General features: G+C 42.5%; 2 protein-coding genes across 7 annotated transcripts in view; one reads left to right on the plus strand and one right to left on the minus strand.

The window, feature by feature from the left end:
- The window catches only part of CTNNA2 (catenin alpha 2), a 1,472,650-nt gene that overhangs the window by 352,762 nt on the left and 1,095,903 nt on the right, over positions 1-23,985 (minus strand). The window lies entirely within an intron of this gene.
- On the plus strand, positions 201-16,553 carry LRRTM1 (leucine rich repeat transmembrane neuronal 1). Of its 2 annotated transcripts, none has more exons than XM_054678553.2 (3): positions 201-808; positions 1,082-3,015; positions 15,709-16,553. In XM_054678553.2, exon 2 carries the CDS (start codon positions 1,141-1,143, stop codon positions 2,707-2,709), a length of 1,569 nt encoding a protein of 522 aa, XP_054534528.1. In that variant the 5' UTR covers positions 201-808; positions 1,082-1,140; the 3' UTR covers positions 2,710-3,015; positions 15,709-16,553. The 2 variants fall into 2 exon arrangements, with proteins under 2 accessions (XP_054534528.1, XP_063645063.1); XM_063788993.1 differs by having other exon boundaries at positions 325-812.

Genomic DNA, 23,985 nt, shown 5'->3' on the forward strand with positions numbered 1-23,985 from the left:
ACCTCCACCTCCCTCCCCCCTCCTTTTTTTTTTTTTTTTTTTTTTGAAATATGGACAAAAAAGCTGAAAGTGTTTTCCGTTTCATCAAAAAACATATATTACTTTAGTGGTTCGGTAAAATGTTGGTTTTATGCCCACCCCTTTTCAATCTGCCCATGTCTGAGGTGCTCGGGGAAGACGCACAATCGTGAGCAGCTTACGACACTCAGTGAGCAGTAGGTGCCTGTGCAAGCTCGCGCCGCACACTGCCTGGTGGAGGGAAGGAGCCCGGGCGCCGGTCGCCGCTCCCCGCGCCGCCGCCCGCACCTCCCCACCGCCCGCCGCCCGCCGCCCGCCGCCCGCCGCCCGCAAAGCATGAGTGAGCCCGCTCTCTGCAGCTGCCCGGGGCGCGAATGGCAGGCTGTCTCCGCGGAGTAAAAGGTGGCGCCGGTCAGTGGTCGTTTCCAATGACGGACATTAACCAGACTGTCAAATCCTGGGGAGTCGCGAGCCCCGAGTTTGGAGTTTTTTCCCCCCACAACGTCACAGTCCGAACTGCAGAGGGAAAGGAAGGCGGCAGGAAGGCGAAGCTCGGGCTCCGGCACGTAGTTGGGAAACTTGCGGGTCCTAGAAGTCGCCTCCCCGCCTTGCCGGCCGCCCTTGCAGCCCCGAGCCGAGCAGCAAAGTGAGACATTGTGCGCCTGCCAGATCCGCCGGCCGCGGACCGGGGCTGCCTCGGAAACACAGAGGGGTCTTCTCTCGCCCTGCATATAATTAGCCTGCACACAAAGGGAGCAGCTGAATGGAGGTTGTCACTCTCTGGAAAAGGGTGGGTAAGACACTTTTTAATTAAATTCTTTCCCGAAGATTTTTTTTTTCCTCCCTTTTCTTTGCTGCAGCATCTAACATGGACCAAATCACCATCTCTTTGATCTTTCCGTGGCTGTGAACTTTCTATGCTGCCCAGCTTTCTGCATGCTTAGAGGTGAACGTGTGGTTTTTGGGGAGGGGGGTCCTTCTTTATTTCTATGTATTTATTTGATTTTTTGCCCTTTTCTCCCCCTCCCCCGCTTCCCCTCCCTCGGAATAAAATATGATGTAGATTTCTGACCGAGCGCTTCCAATGGACATTCTCCAGTCTCTCTGGAAAGATTCTCGCTAATGGATTTCCTGCTGCTCGGTCTCTGTCTATACTGGCTGCTGAGGAGGCCCTCGGGGGTGGTCTTGTGTCTGCTGGGGGCCTGCTTTCAGATGCTGCCCGCCGCCCCCAGCGGGTGCCCGCAGCTGTGCCGGTGCGAGGGGCGGCTGCTGTACTGCGAGGCGCTCAACCTCACCGAGGCGCCCCACAACCTGTCCGGCCTGCTGGGCTTGTCCCTGCGCTACAACAGCCTCTCGGAGCTGCGCGCCGGCCAGTTCACGGGGTTAATGCAGCTCACGTGGCTCTATCTGGATCACAATCACATCTGCTCCGTGCAGGGGGACGCCTTTCAGAAACTGCGCCGAGTTAAGGAACTCACGCTGAGTTCCAACCAGATCACCCAACTGCCCAACACCACCTTCCGGCCCATGCCCAACCTGCGCAGCGTGGACCTCTCGTACAACAAGCTGCAGGCGCTCGCGCCCGACCTCTTCCACGGGCTGCGGAAGCTCACCACGCTGCATATGCGGGCCAACGCCATCCAGTTTGTGCCCGTGCGCATCTTCCAGGACTGCCGCAGCCTCAAGTTTCTCGACATCGGATACAATCAGCTCAAGAGTCTGGCGCGCAACTCTTTCGCCGGCTTGTTTAAGCTCACCGAGCTGCACCTCGAGCACAACGACTTGGTCAAGGTGAACTTCGCCCACTTCCCGCGCCTCATCTCCCTGCACTCGCTCTGCCTGCGGAGGAACAAGGTGGCCATTGTGGTCAGCTCGCTGGACTGGGTTTGGAACCTGGAGAAAATGGACTTGTCGGGCAACGAGATCGAGTACATGGAGCCCCATGTGTTCGAGACCGTGCCGCACCTGCAGTCCCTGCAGCTGGACTCCAACCGCCTCACCTACATCGAGCCCCGGATCCTCAACTCTTGGAAGTCCCTGACAAGCATCACCCTGGCCGGGAACCTGTGGGACTGCGGGCGCAACGTGTGTGCCCTAGCCTCGTGGCTCAGCAACTTCCAGGGGCGCTACGATGGCAACTTGCAGTGCGCCAGCCCGGAGTACGCACAGGGCGAGGACGTCCTGGACGCCGTGTACGCCTTCCACCTGTGCGAGGATGGGGCCGAGCCCACCAGCGGCCACCTGCTCTCGGCCGTCACCAACCGCAGTGATCTGGGGCCCCCTGCCAGCTCGGCCACCACGCTCGCGGACGGCGGGGAGGGGCAGCACGACGGCACATTCGAGCCTGCCACCGTGGCTCTCCCAGGCGGCGAGCACGCCGAGAACGCCGTGCAGATCCACAAGGTGGTCACGGGCACCATGGCCCTCATCTTCTCCTTCCTCATCGTGGTCCTGGTGCTCTACGTGTCCTGGAAGTGTTTCCCAGCCAGCCTCAGGCAGCTCAGACAGTGCTTTGTCACGCAGCGCAGGAAGCAAAAGCAGAAACAGACCATGCATCAGATGGCTGCCATGTCTGCCCAGGAATACTACGTTGATTACAAACCGAACCACATTGAGGGAGCCCTGGTGATCATCAACGAGTATGGCTCGTGTACCTGCCACCAGCAGCCCGCGAGGGAATGCGAGGTGTGATTGTCCCAGTGGCTCTCAACCCATGCGCTACCAAATACGCCTGGGCAGCCGGGACGGGCCGGCGGGCACCAGGCTGGGGTCTCCTTGTCTGTGCTCTGATATGCTCCTTGACTGAAACTTTAAGGGGATCTCTCCCAGAGACTTGACATTTTAGCTTTATTGTGTCTTAAAAACAAAAGCGAATTAAAACACAACAAAAAACCCCACCCCACAACCTTCAGGACAGTCTATCTTAAATTTCATATGAGAACTCCTTCCTCCCTTTGAAGATCTGTCCATATTCAGGAATCTGAGAGTGTAAAAAAGGTACCAATCATTGATTTTTTTTTTTTTTTTTGTAAACTAAAATGTTTAAAATAAAATAGCATTTACAGTTTTTACAGACTGGTGTAACCTAAATGAATTGTTACCTGTGTTACAAGAAAAGCAACAGTTACAATTTCCTTGGTGGGTGGGGAGGGGAGTTGTCCAGGGGCCAGAAGGAAAATCCAGGAGCAACGTAGTCAGATTCAATTTGAAATTTTAAAGAAGGGCAAAGAAAGCTTATCAGATTAATGATTTATGTTAATTTACTCCACATGTGTAAGGACTAGAAAAAGAAAAACAGCAAGACCCTTTATATTACTGGGGCAGGGACAGTGCAATCTAACCACCTTCAGGCAACTGAGAGGTGGACTGAGGACTGGGCACCCTTACTCAGCCTTTAAAGCAGAGAGCATTGCAAATGGTTTTTAAAAAGCAATGCCAGACAGTTTCTCCTAGGAACACGAAACATTTTTGCACTTAATGTAACCATCTTTCAAATCACCTCAAAATCTCATCCCCAAATGCCACCTGTTCTTAATTCTCCTGAGTCTTTGATTCACCAGACTTAGTAGCATTTGTGCCCTTCTTGTACCCTCTGTTAAAGGGAGCCCCTCAGCTCACTGCTCTCTTTGGTCTGGCTGAGGGGAAGGAGGCAGAATCCCGATGTTTAGGGCTGAAAGCTGTGCTTCTGGAGCACATTGCTAAGACTGCAGCAAGCTTAGGCTCCCAAACAGTGACAGCACATTCCTAGTTTCTATGGGGAATGAGGAGAAAAACCTACCTTAGGATGAATGCCTGCAGGGTAATGACTTGTAGCAAGAGACTTTAGGGGCAGAGGTGACAGAGCAGTGATGGGGTGGGGAGAGTGGGAGAAGATACTCATTTGATCCTGTGTTTGCATATTTCTGAGATGGGAATAATTTGTTAACCCAGGACAGAAAAGCTGCCTCTTCTCAGATGGCCCTTTTGTGTAATGCTTGCTTTCCCTTTTTCTTTTTTCTGTGTTGAGATTGATGATTGCTCCTTCTCACCCCTCATACGTTTCCAGGTCCATCATTGAGATTTCAGTTTCTACTGAACTAAAGAGTGAGGAGGTGGTGGTAGTGGCAGTTGGTGGGTGCAGAGAAGGGAAGGGGAAGGCTGTGTGCATTGGACGGAGGGCTCCTTCATCAGATGACAATTTAAGCAAATGTATGATTGAAATAAACTGTCATGGATGACAGATGCTGAACCAATGTAGCCCATGTCCCTAAGTCTTTCTCTTCCCTCTCTAACGGACACTAAAGAGTTGCATCTTTCTGTTTTTATTTTTCCTTTTTTTTGAGAGAGAGAAGTCCAAATAGCAGGAAGAGGGATGGGGGGATGGGGAACCACACACTACCATCCCCCAACATGCAAATGTCTCCAGCTACCAATCTTAGGAGGCAAAATCAGCTTTTTGAAATGCAGAATGGTATCACCAGAAGGTTTCCTTAAGCTAAGGGTTGGGGTGGTAGGTTTCTCTTTTACCTATGGAGAAACCAGTATGCCTAAAAATAGTATTTCTAAGAGTCTCTTTCAAGAGAAATATTTTGCAAATGTCTTTTAAGATGTTAAGCCCTGGGAGACAGCTTCTTACACACACACACACACACACACATACACACACACACACACACACACACACACACACCCCAACACCCCAGCTCATTTTTCCTGGCCAGGAAACTTCATCTTGCTTTATTTATAATTAAAACATGACATTATGACACACATCATGCACATGACACCCATTCAGACTGTTAGTGTTCTAGAAGAGAGGTGCTTTGTTTGATAACTTTGAGGAGGGGGTTTTGAATTTAAGCATAATCATTTGGGTTTGCCTTTCTAAGTAGCATACCACTCTGAGAGCAGGGGTAGCAGGAAAAAGATTCTCTCAGGGATGTGCCTTACCTAAAACCCTACTAAAGCGACCTCCTCTAGAAGACGGCATACCTTTTTTAGAAAACAAAAAATGTAGCAACTGAAGGAGGGCTCCTTGGATTCCGTGAACTTAACCATCTCATAGGAAGGCTACAGGAATCCAGCGCCCAAAGCTGCTTTGGCTTGGTGCATTAAAGAGCTGTGTGGGGGTGCTTACAGGGAAAGCTTTCAGAAGCAAAACCTTTCTGGCAAGCATCAGAACCACAAGTCCCCTCCTACCCTCTAGAAATCTGAATATTGGAAACTGTAGTTTATCTCCTATCCCCAAGACATTTTTATCTTTCACTCTTCTTGTTTCAAGGTGGCCATAAGAAAGAGAGAGAATAATCGTGCTTTGTTTTATGCTACTCCTCCCACCCTGCCCATGATTAAACATCATGTATGTCGAAGATCTTAAGTCCATACGCATTTCATGAAGAACCATTGGAAAGAGGAATCTGCAATCTGGGAGCTTAAGAGCAAATGATGACCATAGAAAGCTATGTTCTTACTTTGTGTGTGCGTCTGTATGTTTCTGCGTTGTGTGTCTTTGTAGGCAAGCAAACGTTGTCTACACAAACGGGAATTTAGCTCACATCATTTCATGCCCCCGTGCCTCTAGCTCTGGAGATTGGTGGGGGGAGGTGGGGGGAAACGGCAGGAATAAGGGAAAGTGGTAGTTTTAACTAAGGTTTTGTAACACTTGAAATCTTTTCTTTCTCAAATTAATTAATCTTTAAGCTTCAAGAAACTTGCTCTGACCCCTCTAAGCAAACTACTAAGCATTTAAAAGAGAATCTAATTTTTAAAGGTGTAGCACCTTTTTTTTATTCTTCCCACAGAGGGTGCTAATCTCATTATGCTGTGCTATCTGAAAAGAACTTAAGGCCACAATTCACGTCTCGTCCTGGGCATTGTGATGGATTGACCCTCCATTTGCAGTACCTTCCCAGCTGATTAAAGTTCAGCAGTGGTATTGAGGTTTTTTGAATGTTTATATAGAAAAAAAGTCTTTTCACATGACAAATGACACTCTCACACCAGTCTTAGCCCTAGTAGTTTTTTAGGTTGGACCAGAGGAAGCAGGTTAAATGAGACCTGTCCTTTGCTGCACTCAGAAAAAATAGGCAGTCCCTGATGCTCAGATCTTAGCCTTGATATTAATAGTTGAGACCACCTACCCACAATGCAGCCCATACTCCCAAGACTACAAAGTTGCCATCGCAAAGGAAAGGTTATTCCAGTAAAAGGAAATAGTTTTCTCAACCATTTAAAAATATTCTTCTGAACTCATCAAAGTAGAAGAGCGCCCAACCTTTTCTCTCTGCCTTCAAGAAGGCAGACATTTGGTATGATTTAGCATCAACAACACATTTATGAGTATGTGTAAGTAATCAGAGGGGCAAATGCCACTTGTTATTCCTCCCAAGTTTTCCAAGCAAGTACACACAGATCTCTGGTAGGATTAGGGGCCACTTGTGTTTCCGGCTTATTTTAGTCGACTTGTCAGCAAGTTTGATGCCTAGTCTATCTGACATGGCCCAGTAGAACAGGGCATTGATGGATCACATGAGATGGTAGAAGGAACATCATCACATACCCCTCTCACAGAGAAAATTATCAAAGAACCAGAAATTATATCTGTTTTGGAGCAAGAGTGTCATAATGTTTCAGGGTAGTCAAAATAAACATAAATTATCTCCTCTAGATGAGTGGCGATGTTGGCTGATTTGGGTCTGCCATTGACAGAATGTCAAATAAAAAGGAATTAGCTAGAATATGACCAATAAGTGCGCTTCTGAAATATACACACACACTCCTACCTCTCAATCTATCTCTGTATATATAACAGCACACACACAACTATGCACACACGTGTGTGTGTATGTGTGTGTGTATATATAATATATAATATATAAAACCACATAGTACCACACACACATACATATATAACCACACACATACACACATACACGCGCAGGCAGGAGACCATTATGTAACTACCTTCTAGCACTAATCATCCTAATACTTTCTTCTTCATAATCAAACTTTTATTCAGGAAAGGATCTGATAAAATCAGTGACAGTTAAGATATAAATGACTGATATGGCTGATAGTATTTTCAGGCATTAGTTAATGAGTAGGTAGATGCTTTGCAGGCTGGGGAACTTCTGGGCTCCTTATGCCACAGCAGAGTGTAACCTGCTGTCTAGTGGGAAGAGCCAGCAAATGGGAATATATTTTTTGAGAGTATTTTCCACCTCAGGGTTAAGAAATATATTTTTCCATTAAAGAATGCTCTGCTCTGATTTTTTTTTTTCTGGGATTCAGGAGGCAAAATTCTTACTTCTGATTGGGCACCATCTCCTGGCCTTGCTCAACTGGACACAATTTCTGAAGACTTTTGCTTTTTTTATTCAAAGTGAAGGGCCTGGCAATTGCATTCTTACAGTTTAGACAAAGATATAAATGAGATGGAGAAATACAATTTACTGAGCAGTTGCTGGTATGGTGCCTTTATCTAGATCACAATAAGTGAGGGAGGTGCTAGCAACCTTATCTTCACATGAAGAACCTGAGGCTTACAGAAGTCAGGTACATTGTGCAAAGTCACCCAGCTAGTGATTGGAAGCACTGGGATGTGCTAATTGACTTGGTGGCCTTTTCACTACACACTGTTTCTTTATTCCTTGAATGGTTGCCCCTGCACTCCTACACCTAACAAAGAGCCTAGAACTAGACTGGGAACAGGATACATGCTCAACACATTCTTGTTGAATGCCATGGGCACAATGGTCAAATCCAGGAATTCTGACCACAACTTGTTTGCTCTGGTCACTGGTAATTGGGCAATGCAGGACTCTGCCAACAGAGGAGACTTCTCCGGGGTTCCAGGAGAAGAAATGGCCAGTACATTCAGTCCGACCCCTTAAAATAGGATTTTAGACTCAGAGAGAGTAAAGTAGAGACATCCATATGTTATTGTCAGGGATTTATCTGCATTTCTTCCTTAGTGATTAAATGGATCATGTGTCTATGGTAGTGGTTCTCAACCAGGGGCAAATTTGCCACCCAGTGGACATTTACTTGTTTGTGTCTGGAGACAGTTAAAATTTTTATGCATGGGTGAGATGGTGCTACTGGTATCCAGTAGGTAGATGTCTGGATACTGTGAAACATCCTACAAGCAAAGGACATCCCCCACATCAAATAATTATTTGACCTAAAATGTCAAGAGTGCTGAAGTTGAAAAACCCTGCTCCACGACAGAAAGTAATGGTGCTATCTAAAGCATCATGCTGTGCTTCAGCTTTACAAGGAGTGGTCTTACTTCTGAGTTAGTTTTAGATTTACCTAGACTTATTCCTTTTAAGTCTTTCTCTTGCCAGGTAACTGGAAATCTAAATTAAAAGCCCTTAGGTTCACTGATAATCAGCAGAAGTTAACACATAGTTAACACATGCTTCTCAAAGAACATATGGCAAAACTTAAATTAACTAGGACAAAACTAGTCAGAACCCTCAATTGACCCACTTTTTCTTTAGCAATACCTCATTTAGGAAACAGGGAAAAAAAATCAAGTTAACAGTGGAGATTTAATTAACAAGAAGGAAAATGAGAAACTTGATATTCCTTCCAGGAGGGGTTCTGCAGTCTGAACAAATCCAATCCACCAGCCTGTGCCTTCTTCTTCCCCAACCAAAACTGTAATGTATGTGAGGTGGTGATGAACCTCTATTTTAAAAATCAGTGTGCTAAAAAAATAAATGCTTGAGGTGATAAATACCTCATTTTCCATGATGCAATTGTTACACATTGCATGCCTCTATCAAAATATCTCATGTACCCCATAAATTTATGCATCTACTATGTACCCGCAATAATCGTAAAAAACTAAAAAAAAAAATAAGCTAGAAAAAAATCAATGTGCTCAGTCTGGTGAGTAGGGTGCACATATTTAGGGAAATGATCTCAGTCCTTAGAAACAGGATAGTCTAGAGATACAAGAATTGCAAACTGAAATCCATCTGGGGACAGACAGGCAACACAGATGAGTGAGGTTCATGGGCAGATGAAATTATAAGGAACTAGAGAATTCACTTAAAAGAATATAATTCACATTTGGTTCTGGTTAATCATAACATTTCTGCAGGGCAGGTCAAGTAAGCGCTCTGGAAGAAATAGGGTCTAGAAGTCAGGAGTTATCATCTTTAGACATAGTACTGTCATTTACATGCCTGGGATCATCTGTTAATCATCTTACTGCAATTGGTCTCTGTGTCTACTTTTAGAAGGATTCTTCTAGGTATTCCCTAAGAACCTTTCCAGTTTGGGGCTTCTATTTTACCATTTTTTTCCCCACAATAAAACTTGAAACAAAAGTGGTTTTCAAGAGAGTGTCACTTAACCAGAAAATTAAAATTCCCCTGAATTCCTATTCCTCCAGACATTCTGATTCATCAGGCTTGCCTGAATATTAATGAGCAAATATAGGTTAAAAAAAATTCACTGAGAGTCAGGGGCTTCAGAGAGGTAGGTGGACATGCTGGAAAACGGAGGAGAAGATGAGAAAGCTCAGGCATGTATGGGTGGGAGAATCGGGTTTTTAGAATGTGCAGGAAGAGATGAAAGGGAATCCTAGAGAGGACACACACACTCACCCGCACATGAGACCTGAGACACAGGGATGTGGTGTGAGGTAGCCCCCTACCCACAAAAAAAAAAAAAAAAGAATTTGTTCAGGACTCTCAAAATGACATACTACATTGTAAGTGGCCACAATGGATATTAGGAATTGAGAGATCTTTCTAGTAAAACGGGGTATGGGATGGGAGGGAAAGAGAGAGAAAGAGAGATTGAGAAGAAAAAAAGGCAAGGTGGGAGAAGGAGATGAGAGGAGAAGAGAGAACAAAACAAAACAGAAAGAAAAAAGAAAAAGAGAGGAAGAGGAGAGAGTTTCAAGATCTGTGTTTTATGCTACTCAAGTTAACATAAGTAGCTGTGATTACACTGACTCCTCAATCCTTTTCAATCATTTCTTTATTCTGGTCCACCAGGTTAGCTATTTGTCTGTTCTCAATGTAATGTTGTAAAGTTATTTTCCCTCGTGTTATGAGAAGAAGGAATTCGTTCTCTAGCTGCGTCTTATTTCTCTATTGCTCAGCTAGCAGAGTGCTTGTCAACCCTGGCTGCACACTGGAACAACTTGGGAGCCTCAATAAATACTGACTCCTGGACCCCACCCTCAACAGATTGTGAGTTAACTGGTCTGGGGTGTGGCCTTGGTAAGGAGAATTATTATTTTTTTTATTATTATTATTTTTAAGCTTCCCAGGTGATTCCATAGTTCAGCCAAGGCTGAGAAGCACTGAGCTAGTGGGTTGCCTACTCACAGCATGGACAACTCAGCAATCTACAAGATCCAAAAGTCTGACTGCAGCTCTTTAAAAATACATGGTTGGCTGGTGCCTGGGCTCCATGGGGTCAGGGCTCCATGGGGTCAGGTTACGTGGGCTACATGGCAGGGAGAAGGGAGTCACCTTCCCACCTCCTGCCATTGACTCCATCTGGTGGCACTGATAGAAGAAAGACGTGCAAGCATCAGTGTACTTAGAATTAGTCTCTGAGCACTCTAGTTTACAAAGCGCTGTTTAGAATTATTCTTATATTTGTTTTTACTCTCCCAATAATTTCACAAGGCAGACATAAACTTGTCCCATTTTTAAGACAAGAAGACTCAAATCTGAAAAGGTTCAGTAGCTTGCCCAAGGTCATTGTTACTGCTGGGCTGGCACTGAGAAATGTCTCTTCTAAATTCTGAGTCCTTCTCCCGCTACCACCTTCCTTTCCTTCTCTGATTGGTTGTGTCATTATGAGGTAAAGCTAGTCCTGCTCAAAATATACAAATCAATAACTTCTTTAGGAGGATTCCTGGAAAACCCTTTGCACACAGGCTCCTACACCTCCTCCAACTGAAGTCCTGCAGTTACAAAGTTTGACATCATAGTTTCACCACTGCCCCTCTGTGTCTCCACCCCAATCCCAAGCCTGACACTCTTTTCTTTGCCAAAGGAGACTCCACGACACCCAAGAGACAACCAAATAGGCATCAATTCTTTCCAAATACCCCTAACACCAAAATATTCCCTTTCCACTCAGTCCACTGCATCCACAGATTTGCCACCAGCTCTTCCAAGAATGTAAACATAAATCCTAGTAGGACACTGATCGGTGGAGTGGTGATAATTCTACTCCGGGGATTTTTGCAACTTAAACAAGGATCTTTGGGGGATATAACCATAGGAAATCACTCTAATGCTGGAATTTCAGGCACTTAAACAGACGGGTAGCATACATTTGGCCAGGACATCCCACCTTGTTCCCCTTAAATGAAACAACACAAGTGAATGCTCTCTTACAAGAGCAGATTAGTCAACAGTTTATGGGGCTTAAAGTAAAGCCAGGATAAAGATTGGATCTTCTGTCATATTTTACCTCCTTAAACCAAAGTCCTCTTTAAAAATCACATATTTTTAGGTGTTCACCATCAGCATATTTATCCTCAGTGAAGAACTCTCAATATTGCAAACTATGTGTAGCAGGGCTCTCTATCTTAGAGATATTGTAGGCAGCCTTCAGTATAAGTGAGATGGCTCAGCAGCACACAGAGCTGGATTAGTCTGCCACAGAAAGGTCTGGAAAAGCCAAGTTACACACAATTAATGGAACAATGCAACAATCTGTCTTCAGCTGGCCAAGGCAATTCTGTCATTTGTCCCTCAGCTGCAGAACAACCACTCACTCTGTTATTTTGCCTCACTGTCTCTGCTCCATAGTGATTGCATTTATGGTGAAATCTATATTTCCCTGCAACTGAGACTGTGTTTCTTTTATTTTATTAAATTTTTATTTTAAAAATAATGGGACTTTTCAGAATGCAGCAGCACTGCTTTGCTGTCCAGGCCATTTTTTGTCTGATCTTTTTTGCATATTATTTCAAAAATCACAAAGGTACAAAAAAAAAGAGCAAACATGCTGTAGGAAAGAAAAGGAGAAACCACATTATAACTGAAATGCCACTAAAGATAACATATCACTCAGATGCTTTTAACTTCCGATTATATTGCTCAACTCATTCAATCAAAGTAGCACAACATTTCTTGTTCAGAGCTTAAGTCAACATTTGTGGAGTGAACAATAGAACCATTTAACTTATAAATGATTGCACCTGCAAAGGTGAGGCATTCTCAAGAGGACTATGCTGGCATAGGCCTATCAGACTCACCATGAGAGTATGCAGAAGAGGCCTCCACTTCTTCTTGATCCATTTATGAAACATGACCTCCACCTATAGGAGTGTTAATCATATATTTTACTTGCTAGGTGCCTGGCAACCTGCAAAAATCCTTAAGATTTTCTCATTTAAGCCCTGCAAAAAGCCTTCATCCCTCCTCGTTCAGAGTAGTATTAGCATCCTCCCTTTACAAACAGGTAAACTGAGGTTGGGGTTGGTCAACAACTTGCCCAAGGTCACTTACCATGGTAGGATGTGTCAAGGGAGACACATTCCTTGGGTTCAAATTCTGGCTGAGTGACTTTGGCAAGGCACTTAACCTTTCTGATCCTCAGTTCCTTCATCTATAAAATGGACATAGGGTTGTTATAAGAATTAAGCCCATTGTTATAGAGAATGAAAGAGTTATTCCTTATAAAGTGCTTAGAATGGTGTCTGGCATGTGGCAAGTACTAGATAAGTGTTTTCTAAATAAAAGATGAACAAAACAAGGTCACATAGCCAGGAAGGGGTTGAATCAGGGTGTAACCAGGATCGTCATCCTGCAAAGCTAGGCTGTCACCATTTTCTTCTGTGATAGGATGAGACTCAAAAACCTGAATTCCTGAAAGCACTGGGCCTAAAAGAGGGATATGGAGGCAGTGAAGTCTGGAGTTGCAAAGACTACACATGGCTTCCTTCCCAGCTTTCTAACTGGCCAGGCCTTAGCCCATACACCACTCACTGACTTTGTTCTGGTTCTTTAGTGGCTTGCCTTTACCACTGCGGTCTGGCAGCCCTGGTGAACCTGATCCTGGAATACACGTGGCCATGTGCACACACATTTGTGCACACATATCTTCCAGTTTTCATAGGAGCTGAAGGCTAGCAGCCAGCTACAAGGGCCTTCTGGTGATGTGGAAAAACTATTTCCACATCTGAGCTGTTTGCTATCTATAGTCAATTCCTGGAGGTGAAAAACTGCTACCCAGCTTGCAATTGTTATCCAACTCCCAAACTCTTATTTAATATTGGCAATATTAAATCATACTGGCCCCTGGGACACTAAGCATACATCTTCAGCTGAAGCAGATTTGCTGGTGTTTATTTAAAGAAGCTTTTTCTTTGTGTAATCACAGCCATAGTTGGATGCTGCTCAAGGAAATTTAACAAATGATGAAGTACACATCTGAGGTTGACCCTTTCTTCTGGCAGAGGAGGTCCTGTATCAAGAGGCAAACTCCATGTCCCAGCTTTGACACTAATTTGCTCCTGGCCCTTGAGCAAGTCGGTTCCACCTGTCCAGACCTTTCTTTCTTAGGTCTGTAGTGGTGAATTCTGGCTTTCCTTCTAGTTCTCCAATTTGTTAGGCAGGGTATGAAGTTAAGGAGGAGAAAATAAAAGTAAGAGTAACTTTCTATGCATTCTCCTTTGCTATCGCTTATCAACAGGCAAAGCGATGAACTTCCCCCAAGGGAAAGACTCCAACGTCTTTAGAGATCTACTAAATCCCACAAGGAAAAACTATCTTTGGTCAGAGGGAACATTCTCGTTTGCAACTAGGGAATTGAGATTCCAAAAGTTGAGTGTGTTTCAAGCCACACCTTGTTCTTTGGGATTCACTCACAGAATGATTAAAGCATGCTCTGTCCCAGCTTTGGACAGAAATATTGGCAATGCTTTGGCCATAGTGAAACCTCAATACTTGAATCTATACTAGCAGAGAATGCTAGAGCTGTTGGGAAATTGAGGACATCGTCAGTTTAGTGTTTTATGTCATTGCTGGCTTGTTTTATTGTTTGTTTGTTTTCCACTCTCCCTTCATTTTTTCTTTCCCTCCCTCCATCCTTCCTTCCTTCTTTTCTTTTTACCGAATTCATAGTTATGAGCTACACCAGGCATTCACAACAAGAGCAAAATGGCACTGAGGGAGCAAACATTGTTTCTTATGTGGGTGAAATAAATTGTACTAATTTTTGGGGTAAAACACAGATATGCATATAGTACATAAAAAGATATACAACATATCTGTGGTATTAAGATTTCAGGGAGGGGGAGTAATTAGGAAAAAAAAATGTCTAAATAGTATTTTCAAGGGGGCAGTGGGAGTATGAAAAAAAATGGCTGGGAAACACTGAGCTAGATAATGATTACCATGTGGGAGAAAAAAACAGCAAAAAGTAAAAGCATCACGGGAGCCTCACCAACCTCACCATGGTGAGGTTCCCATGACGCTTTTACTTTCTGCTGTTTTTTTTCTTACCCATGGTAATCACTGGGGAAGAAATGAGAAGGTCAAGGAAGTTTGGGTACTTCAGTATTCAAAACCAGGACTGAGACTATTTGGACAGGTTCATGTGAAGGACTTTGTCTTATCAGCTCCTTCTGCACTCAACACATCCCAGAGCTGTCTTTATTTGGAGGCCTCATGATGTACTAAAAAACTATCTGGCATGGAATTAATTAGACAGAGCTTCTGCCATTTGCTGGCTTAGATAAATCAGCACTTTTTTGTACCTCAATTCCCTTGTCTATAAAATTCAGAAAACAATCCTTGCTCAGCCTGCTTCACAAGGATCTGGTAAGGATCAAATGAGATCATGTGAGTGACAGAACTTCAAAAACTGTGAGGTCCTACGCAAAGATTTAAGGCAGTAGGAGGAGAGTGATGAGAACCCAAGCTCTGTGGTTGGCCCCTCACACACAGTGACTTTTGAGGCCCATATCCTTCAAACTCTCCTCCACAGGGATTTAAATTCCTGCTCTTGGTCACTGCTGTGAATTAAGTCCTTCATTACTCCATCATCCGTAGCAGGCAGCAGGGAGGCAAGTACACTTTTGACTTCTTATTAGGAAGAAGTCCCTCCTGTCAGTTGACTTTTTTCCCTACCATATAACACAGTCTAACCCAAGTGGGCTAAGTGGCCTTAGACAGCCACTAGTGTGACTCTGTGAACCTGGGTGTCCACACCTGTAAAATGGTCATATCAGTGGCTGCCTTGCTGGTTTTTAGGAAGATTATCAGAGAGCATGTGCGTTGAGTTGGCCAAATTGCTGGCCAATAGTACATTCTCAATCAGCATTAGTCCCACCCCTGCCCCATCACCACAGTAGAGTGACATGTTATGTTTATAAAAATAGCCTCAGGGGAAATGTGGATGGCATTAGGAGCAATTGGTTCTTAGAAGCAGAAGCTAAGAAGAGGATTTAAGAGGTTTCTTTAATGAGAACACTAAATCGGTAACATAAAAATTATCTCTAAAGAGGCGAGAACTGGGGTAGAGATTAGTAGGGCAAGTAATATTGCAGAATACTTAGTAAACAGGATGAAGAATAGCACCCTCTCTGTTAGTCAATGGCAACTGGAATGTTAAGAGGGAAGTTACAAAGATCCCTTAGCCACTACAGATGCTTTGACACTTGCCTCAGGTGACTGCCTCTTATTTACTTATTTATTTTAATATAATGGTTCTTCCCAGTTCTGTCAACAGATTCAGTCCCCAGTCCTCCTTCTCTGAGCAGACTTCTCATCTGCAGCATATACCTGCTAGATCTTCTAAGAGCTGAAATGGAGACTTCTGGAAGAAGGCGGGAAAGAAATCCATCTCGGCTTAATTAACCATTTATCGCATCATATTACTCCCATCTTAAAAGTGCACGTGTTGTTTTTCTGAACCCTCACACAAAGGCTACTACTGTGGTCCCATATCTGTCGGCCCATGAGAAACAGTGTTCTTGGACCTCACAGCCAAGCAGCATTGAACTGCAGCAAAATCCAGCAACACATTCAGCAGCGAGCAGCCTGCTGAGCTCCACTGGTTTATCCGGGGCCACCAACCCCAAAGAACTGGGATGAAAGCAGATGTGAGAGAGGAAAAGGATCTGTTTTTGTTTTATTTTCTACCAGGCCCAGCTCTTTGTGGGGGGAATAAAAAAGAAGAAAAATCGAGCTCCAAGCTGGTGCCCTGCCAAGCTTCCTCCCCTCCCTTCCTAGTCCAAGCACTCCACCGTCTGTGCAGACTGCATAACAGCAATTTCTGGAAACAGGCTGAAGAATCTGGGCCAGTCCAGAGGCAGTGGATTCCTGGTTTATGTGTGGTGGGGTTTTTAGGAATTTTATTTTTCACCTTAATTCTTTCAACAACTGCCAGCTGTTTGAAGCACATCTGTAATAAACAGCTTCTGTTTGTAAAATGAGACTGAAGGTATCCTCTCCAGAGAAATTCCTGAATCTTCTCTGTAGTTCAATGCCTTCACTGACAGTTTGGCTCAAAAAGTACGAGTGTGGTAAATATTAAAGAATGTTAATACAAATGTAATGAAACACCTAGGGATCTTTTTTTTCTCCCCCCCAAATTCTGCTTTGCTCACTACTAAAGTTAATCTTGACAGAAAATTTACTTCTTTGATCCACGTCATTTCCCAAAGCAATTTTCTAACAGCAAACATAAATTTCTGGTGATCGCTTGGAGGTTTTCAATCCCTGTGTTAAGGAGGCCGTGGGGTTTCAACTGTTTGCCTCACTTTCAGTTGAATGTCCCCCACTTGGAATGCTATCACCAGAGGACCCTGGGCAGCAACTAAGGACAAAGGCCCAAAAATGGGTTTTGAGGTGTCAACAAAAATAGGGTTGGTAGCGGGGAGATGATTTGAGTATCAAGATCAAACCTTGAAAAGGCAATTAAGTCATTAACTAAGGAGGTAATTGCCTAAGCCCACATATCTGTATTCGCAAATAAGATGAAGCACTAAGTAAATGCAATGCCTTTACCTGGTGCTGAACTTTGAGCAGGTTAATGCAGATTACATTTGTACCCTATCGAAGGTGTGAGTTAAGCACATATCATGAGATGACACTTGTGCTCTTCCCTTTGTCATGTTTGTCAGCCTTTAGGACTCTAGGGAGTGAAAAATGACTGGACTTTGGAATAAAATAGACTTCAATATGAGCCCCAGTTCTACCGAACAACAGCTGTGTGATGCAGAGCAAACGACTCAACCCCTATTAATCTAGAGATGACTTAAAAATTCGACTTTCAAGGTGTTGGGAGGTTTAGTATTAATATATGCAAAACATTTTGCACATGCTAGGCACATAGTGAGTATTTAGTAAGTGTTATTACTATCATCAGTATCGTCACCATCAGTGTCATCCTCGTCATCATTACTTTTGGTACCAAGCATATCTATTACCAATGGAGTCCATTTTGACTATACACAGTGAATCTCCTTTACAATGTTATTTGCAATGGAATGAAATGCAGTCTATGGACCTCACTAGATGAATCATATAAAGTAGTATATGTGACAGCAGTTTATAAGTTTTAAAGTTTGATGAAAACATAAGGTATCACGGGAGAGGGAAAGATGGTAGTCTTTCTGATGTACCCAAAAATAACCAAAAGATGCTTAAGTCATTTCTATCATTCTCTATATTTCCATGCCTTCCCTGTCCTCTCCTTTTCTTTCTACTCAGTAAAATTTTCATGATGACACAATATCCATCTCAAGTTGTAAAGACAGCTATGAGGCTTTTCTTGACGCCCTCAGCTCACCATGGTCCTCCCTCTTACCATCAGAAGGTGTTAGAACAGTCATTGTCCTTAGCAATCAACTCTGGACTGTTCAGGACATCTCTTTTCATTGTTCATATCATTAATTTACTTATGTACCATGTCTATATATTTTGTGTCCTGTTATATACTATTTATGGTCAGGGAACAACTAATTTGTATCAGTTCAATTCAGTTAGTTTCTAGGGACTGAAGATGAATCACAAAGAAGAAAACATAGCCCTCCTCTCAAAGGGTTTACATACCAATACAATGGGTACAACATCCACATACATAATGACAACCAAAGGTGGAATAGGATGAATACTATAACACAGGTGTAGCAAAGTCTTCCAATGATACAGGAAAAGGAAACGGTTTCCTCAATTCAGGGAATGTGTGAGAAGTTTCGAAGGGCTTGATGAAGAAGGTGGACTATACACTGTGTCTAGTTAGGTGGGTGGGATTGGACATGCAGAATGGAAGAAAAGGGTCTCCTAAGAGCATAATCCACGATGTGAAAGAGCATGGAGGCAGGCAAGTGAAAGGGAAACACTGGCTAAGCGCACCAGCAAAATGCTCAACAGCATGTGATGATTTGATATTTTATAAGTAGCTATTTCATCACCAGGACAATCCAGAATCTAATTTTATTCCATTTCAATATGGAATGTATCCTATCTATAACAGGATGAGTTAGTGAGAAAACAACTCACCACTCTTATATCCTTCCCCTACACTCATCATACAAAGAACAGAGTCCAGACTAGTGTTTCCTAAGGCCCTCTGAGGAGAATATCATGTCACGGCGGGACGGGGGGGGAAAGAAGAAAGTACTTGAAGGAGGTTGCTGGACATGCAGACTCCATAGGGGAATGGGTACGGAGGGCTCCTTAGGAGGCTGGGTCATGGCCACCAGTGGGTCTATCCACAGAAGAGACTTCAATAACCAAACACGGCATAAAGCAGCAATTCTGCCTGCATTCAAGGGACCATGTGGACATAGACAATGAGCAGGTAAGTGGAAATCAGGTGGCCTGAAGATCAGAGCACCATTCCTGAGAGTTCTGGACCAGTATTAGGTCACCTGGACCATTGCATAATCAAGATGGGTTGGCATGGTAAGAAAATCTTTATGGAAATTGACAGTCAATTTCCGTGGTAAGAGGAAGCATCAAGTGGATTAGATGCAATTTTGAAAAGAAAAAATAAAAAGGCAAGTGAAATGTTTTTACCTTTGTTGTATAGGGAATTTTATACCGATTACAGTGACTATTATCATACAAGTCATGCCTGTCTAACAACATGTGAATAGCAGTGGTTGAAATGTTGCTGGTATTCTGTATCAATTCATATTTGAAGGCTCATCTGTCAGGAGACCATTTAATTCTACATCAGACTTTGATTATCTGATGAACATCTCTGAAGGGACATTCATTTGCATTCCCACTGGGAGTCCTGGCTTCTCTGAGTTTTATCTATTTATCCAGTGGGCTCACTGGGACAAAATAAAGGAACATTTTGGGAATAATGACTTGGTCCCCAGACTATGACCCTTGTACAAAGACCAGAAGCAAGATGACCATTCACCTCTCCATGGATCCCCTGGAAGAAAAGAGAAATCACTCTGAGGTAAGAATGTCAAGACACCCAGGCTTGATCTTAAAGTGTTAGTTGACTGTCATCAGGGATGGACACATTTGAGTATGACACTGACTTTTATTAAGACATTAAAATAATCCAGTGAGAATGTGGGTAGTCCCATTGAATGTATAATGCTTCTTGCTGCCACTGCTGCTGAAGAAAGAGGGCAGAATCTCTTCCTTAGAGAATGAATGAGAATGAAAATTCAATAAGAGAGATACCAGTGTGGTAGATGCTACTGGCAATCTACTCAATTGCCATTCCCCACCTTCTTCATCCATGATGGCAGTCTGCTGCCATGATAAAGGCTAAAAACATCATGGTCTGGTTTTGCCAGTTTCCATGAAGCCAGGTCACGGCTGACCAGCTGGATGGACATCTACTTGGAAACCTCAGAGTAATATTTCACTTCCAGAAAAAAAAGAAAGTGATGTCTAGAAGAAAGAGCCCCTCCTTTTTGGCCTACAGACAACCTTCCTGATTCTTGCAATGAACAAACACTAGGACTAAGTGAGATAGCAGAGCAGAAAACGGAAAGAGACTCCACTGTGCTCCACAGTCTAGCTGGGGGGATCCACCTCTAGACCTATTGCCGTGTGGAGTAATAAACAACTATTATTCAACCATTGGAAAGTGAATTATCTATCTATGCAACCATAATCATCTTAACCAATATGTCAAAATTCTAAATGGAGTGGGATAGAGACAGGGATGTGTGGAAAGCTCAAAGGATGAGGCAAATGAATATCCAAGGAGAAAAGGAAAATGACATTTCCCTGGGGACAGGTTCAAATCCTGCCCTGCCTTTATTAGGAATTTGAGGAATTCTCAGAGATGATGCAAAAAAAAAAATGTGATTGAATGTCAGAGATCATGGGAGGGATGGAACTGATGGATTCATAGTAGAGGAAAAACCCAGTAATGAAGAGAAAACTGCATTGAACCACATTCAATTCTCTTCATTAAGAGCACTGAAGAGGAAACTGGTTTGAACCACTGTGTATCAGGATGGAGAGAGGAAAGGCCACCACTTCTGTCCTTTTTGGGCTCAGTCAAGGGAAGGAAAGGTTGGAAGAACTGCTCTGGATAGGGCTCAGAGCTGAAAACTACAACCAAAATCTTGAGTTGTTTATCTTACTCCTTTACTGACTACTTTAAAATTGATTGGCCTGAGAAAGTTGGGACTACTTCTGCCTTTGGAGTAGAGTGTTATCTGGTGGTATTTTATCATCCAGAGTTAGGGCCCCTTATCCTCCAAAAAATTAGCTAGTAATTCCATTCAATTGTTAATTCACTATCCTCATCTTTTAAAACATGAAATCTTTATGAAGACATTAAAATAATCCAGTGAGAACTTGTGTAGTCCCGCTAAATGTATAATGCTTCTTGCTGCCACTGCTGCTGAAGAAAGAAGGCAGAATCTCTTCCACTTGGATTGCCATGAATGGGATCATTCTACTCACACTAATTGTTCATGGTCAAGGAAATTGAGATAATACAAGTCAAATACTTGGCATGATGCCTAGAATTAACCATTCAATAATTATTAGTGGTCAGCCCCCTTTTCTTTCCCTCCTCCTTCTCCCTCTCCTCCTATCCCCTTTCTTTCTTATCTCTTCCTTTCCTTACCCTTCTTTTACCCTCCCATCTTCCATTCTTCCACTCCCTGTATGTTCAGCATATGCAGTGGCTAGAGAACTGCCCTTCTTCCTGCATGACTAGCTGTCCTTCCAGCTCTAAGAGAGCACAGGGGCACTCTTTCCAGCTTCTCTCAGCTGCATTAGGGTGAACCAGAGGCATATCCAACCTGTTATCATCTATTGTAACTCATGAGACATCTTCCCATTGAAATAATGCCAGAAAAATGGGTAAGTCTCTAGCCTATCAAGCAATACTTACTGAAAGTTTAAACACATTCAGGTTCTATCTCAGAGGCTGCATTTTTTAATATGAGGTTACTGCCTTTTTATGTAGGTCTCACACACCAATACTATCTTGTTATTTGTCCTTTGATTATTTTTTAAATTTATATTTTAAATTGACATTTAATAATTATACGGAAAGGTATTTCAATACATATATACAATTTGTAATGATCGAATCAGTGTAATTAGCATATCCATCACCTCAAACCAGCATTTCCTTAATATTATCAAATATCCAGGTAGTGTTCAAACATCTCTGATATTCTCTCCCCTCCCTGAACCCTGACCTTTAGTTTGTTTGAGTCAAAATCCAAACAGGGTTCATACTCTCATTGGTTGATAATGTCTTTTAAGTGTCTTTCAATCACAACTCATCTCTTTTTCTCCCCTCTTGCAATTTATTTGATGATTAAAACTAGTTATTTGTCCTAAAGAATTACCTATATCCTAAATTTTATTGATTTACATGACTTTTTAAATGTCACCCTCAATCTCCAAAATTCTGCCTTCTTTAATTTAATTCTTATAAGATTGCTTCCCTTTTAAAGAAAAATTGCAACTTGTCATTCCTTTGCTTATTACCTTGAGGATCCACTAGCCCATATTTTGCCTGATTTTGACCAATATCTTCTCATTTTAATATCCATTATTTACCTATTACTTCTTTCTGAAAAAAAAAAAAACTTGAACCATCTGGAGTGCCCTTTAAATCAGGTTTTAAAATGGATACTGGTCTACTCATCTAGAGAAGCTTGCTCAGCTCTAAGATTGCAAGACATAACTAGTAAGCAACAGGTGTTGTTGTGATTAACAATTGTGCCACATGACTACATTTTAAAAGTACATTTCTATTACTGATTAAACACATACATATTTTAAAAGTACATTTCTATTACTGATTAAACACATACATATTTACTATGAGATTATATATCTGAGATTTGCTTTAAAATAATAGGAGAGAGGGAGCAGTGGTTTAGATGTAGTAAGATTGCCCATGGTTGATATTGTTGCAGCTGGATAATACCTATAGGAGAGCTGATTGTATTATTCTATCTACTTCTGTTTAAATTTGAAATTTTACACCATGAGAAGTAAATGTGAGTTGTACTATGTTACCAAAACTAAGTAATGAGACATTTCACTTGAGAGGCCTACATTGTCATATTTTTTGCCAAGGGCCATCAAAAAATCATGTCTAAGGAAAAATGTACTCGCTTTTCTCATTCTACAAATCTGATTTGCCCAAGAAAAGTAAGTTTTAAACTTAAAAAAAAAACAGCAAATAAATAACATTTAAATAACAGGGAAATGGTTTGAAGTGAATGAAAATATAACTCATGTAGATGTGGTTCATAGGTTTTGGGATTTGTCTAAGCTGCCTTTCTTAAGACTCTACTGTGGCAGAACCCATTGGCATTTCCCTGTGACCTATCACTAGCTGATAGAAGACTCCCAGAAGGAAAGAGACAGCAAGATCCACTGGATCACTTCATAAGAAACAGTTGCTAGCATCATTATGAAGGCTGCACTTACATGCTTTTCCTACTACAATGCCGGATCAACATGCAGGTTCTATTATTCCAAGGTGAAAATTGAAAAAAAAAAACTTTCCAAAAACCTATTATCTTCCAATTTTAGCATTACTTCTTTTTATTCCATTCAAATGTTGAAAAGATAAGAGAATTTAATGCGTTATATTACACTAACCATATATACTAGAGAATATTTTAAAAACTATATAGCCTTTATCAATAATAATTTTGTATTCATTTATTAGTATTATATTTAAGTAATTTCATTAATAGTAATTTTTAAACTATAATTAACTATACAACTGCAAAATTCATAGTGTTGATTTGTTTCAATATATCTTCTGAAGTTGCATGAATTTAACACCACGTATGCAAGTTCTCAGTCAGTCCAGCTGAAGATAATGAAGGGAAAAAAAAGTAAGAACCAGGGGCCCTAAATAGAGAGGGAATAAAGACAGATGCACAGTGAAAGGAGGTGCTTTTGTATGAAGGTTTGGAGGACATAAGGAGAAATTGCCCTTTGACTATACCCACAGACACTAATGTACACTCTTTAGAAAATAACTTCTTAAAAGCATTTAATGGCCTGTTTCAGTGATTAAATCCCTTATTCTCAAGTTCTCCTCCTTTAAAGCTAACTTGTGCATCCCAGATCAAACCCTCAGAAGCTGACCTTTTTATGAGCTCTAAGGACTTCACCTCCAGAAGTGAGTCACTTCTGCACGCCACAGGCTGCACAGACCTAGTCTTTAAATTTCCAATGAGCTCATAACCCTGGCCTGAGCCTTGACAATGCACCACCCTAACAACACAGATCCTGAGCAAGTATCCAGGGACATTTCTGAATATAATTTGTGGGTAGTTAATCTCTGGTCACCCTGGGGATCTCAAATCCCTTCAGATCAATGAAACCAAGAGGCAGCATTTTAGCTAATAGCCAATAGCATTTTATGGCTCTCTTGAGAAGGCAGAGAGAAATGATGGCATTTCCCTGCAGCATTTCAAAAAATAAACCGAGGGGGAAAATCAACTCACCAAAGGAAATAATATTTTGTGTTCACTGAATGCCTTTCACAAATACTCTCTCCCTTATTGGCAGG

Source organism: Pan troglodytes, chromosome 12 (assembly GCF_028858775.2).
Source record: "Pan troglodytes isolate AG18354 chromosome 12, NHGRI_mPanTro3-v2.0_pri, whole genome shotgun sequence".
NCBI lineage: Eukaryota > Metazoa > Chordata > Mammalia > Primates > Hominidae > Pan > Pan troglodytes.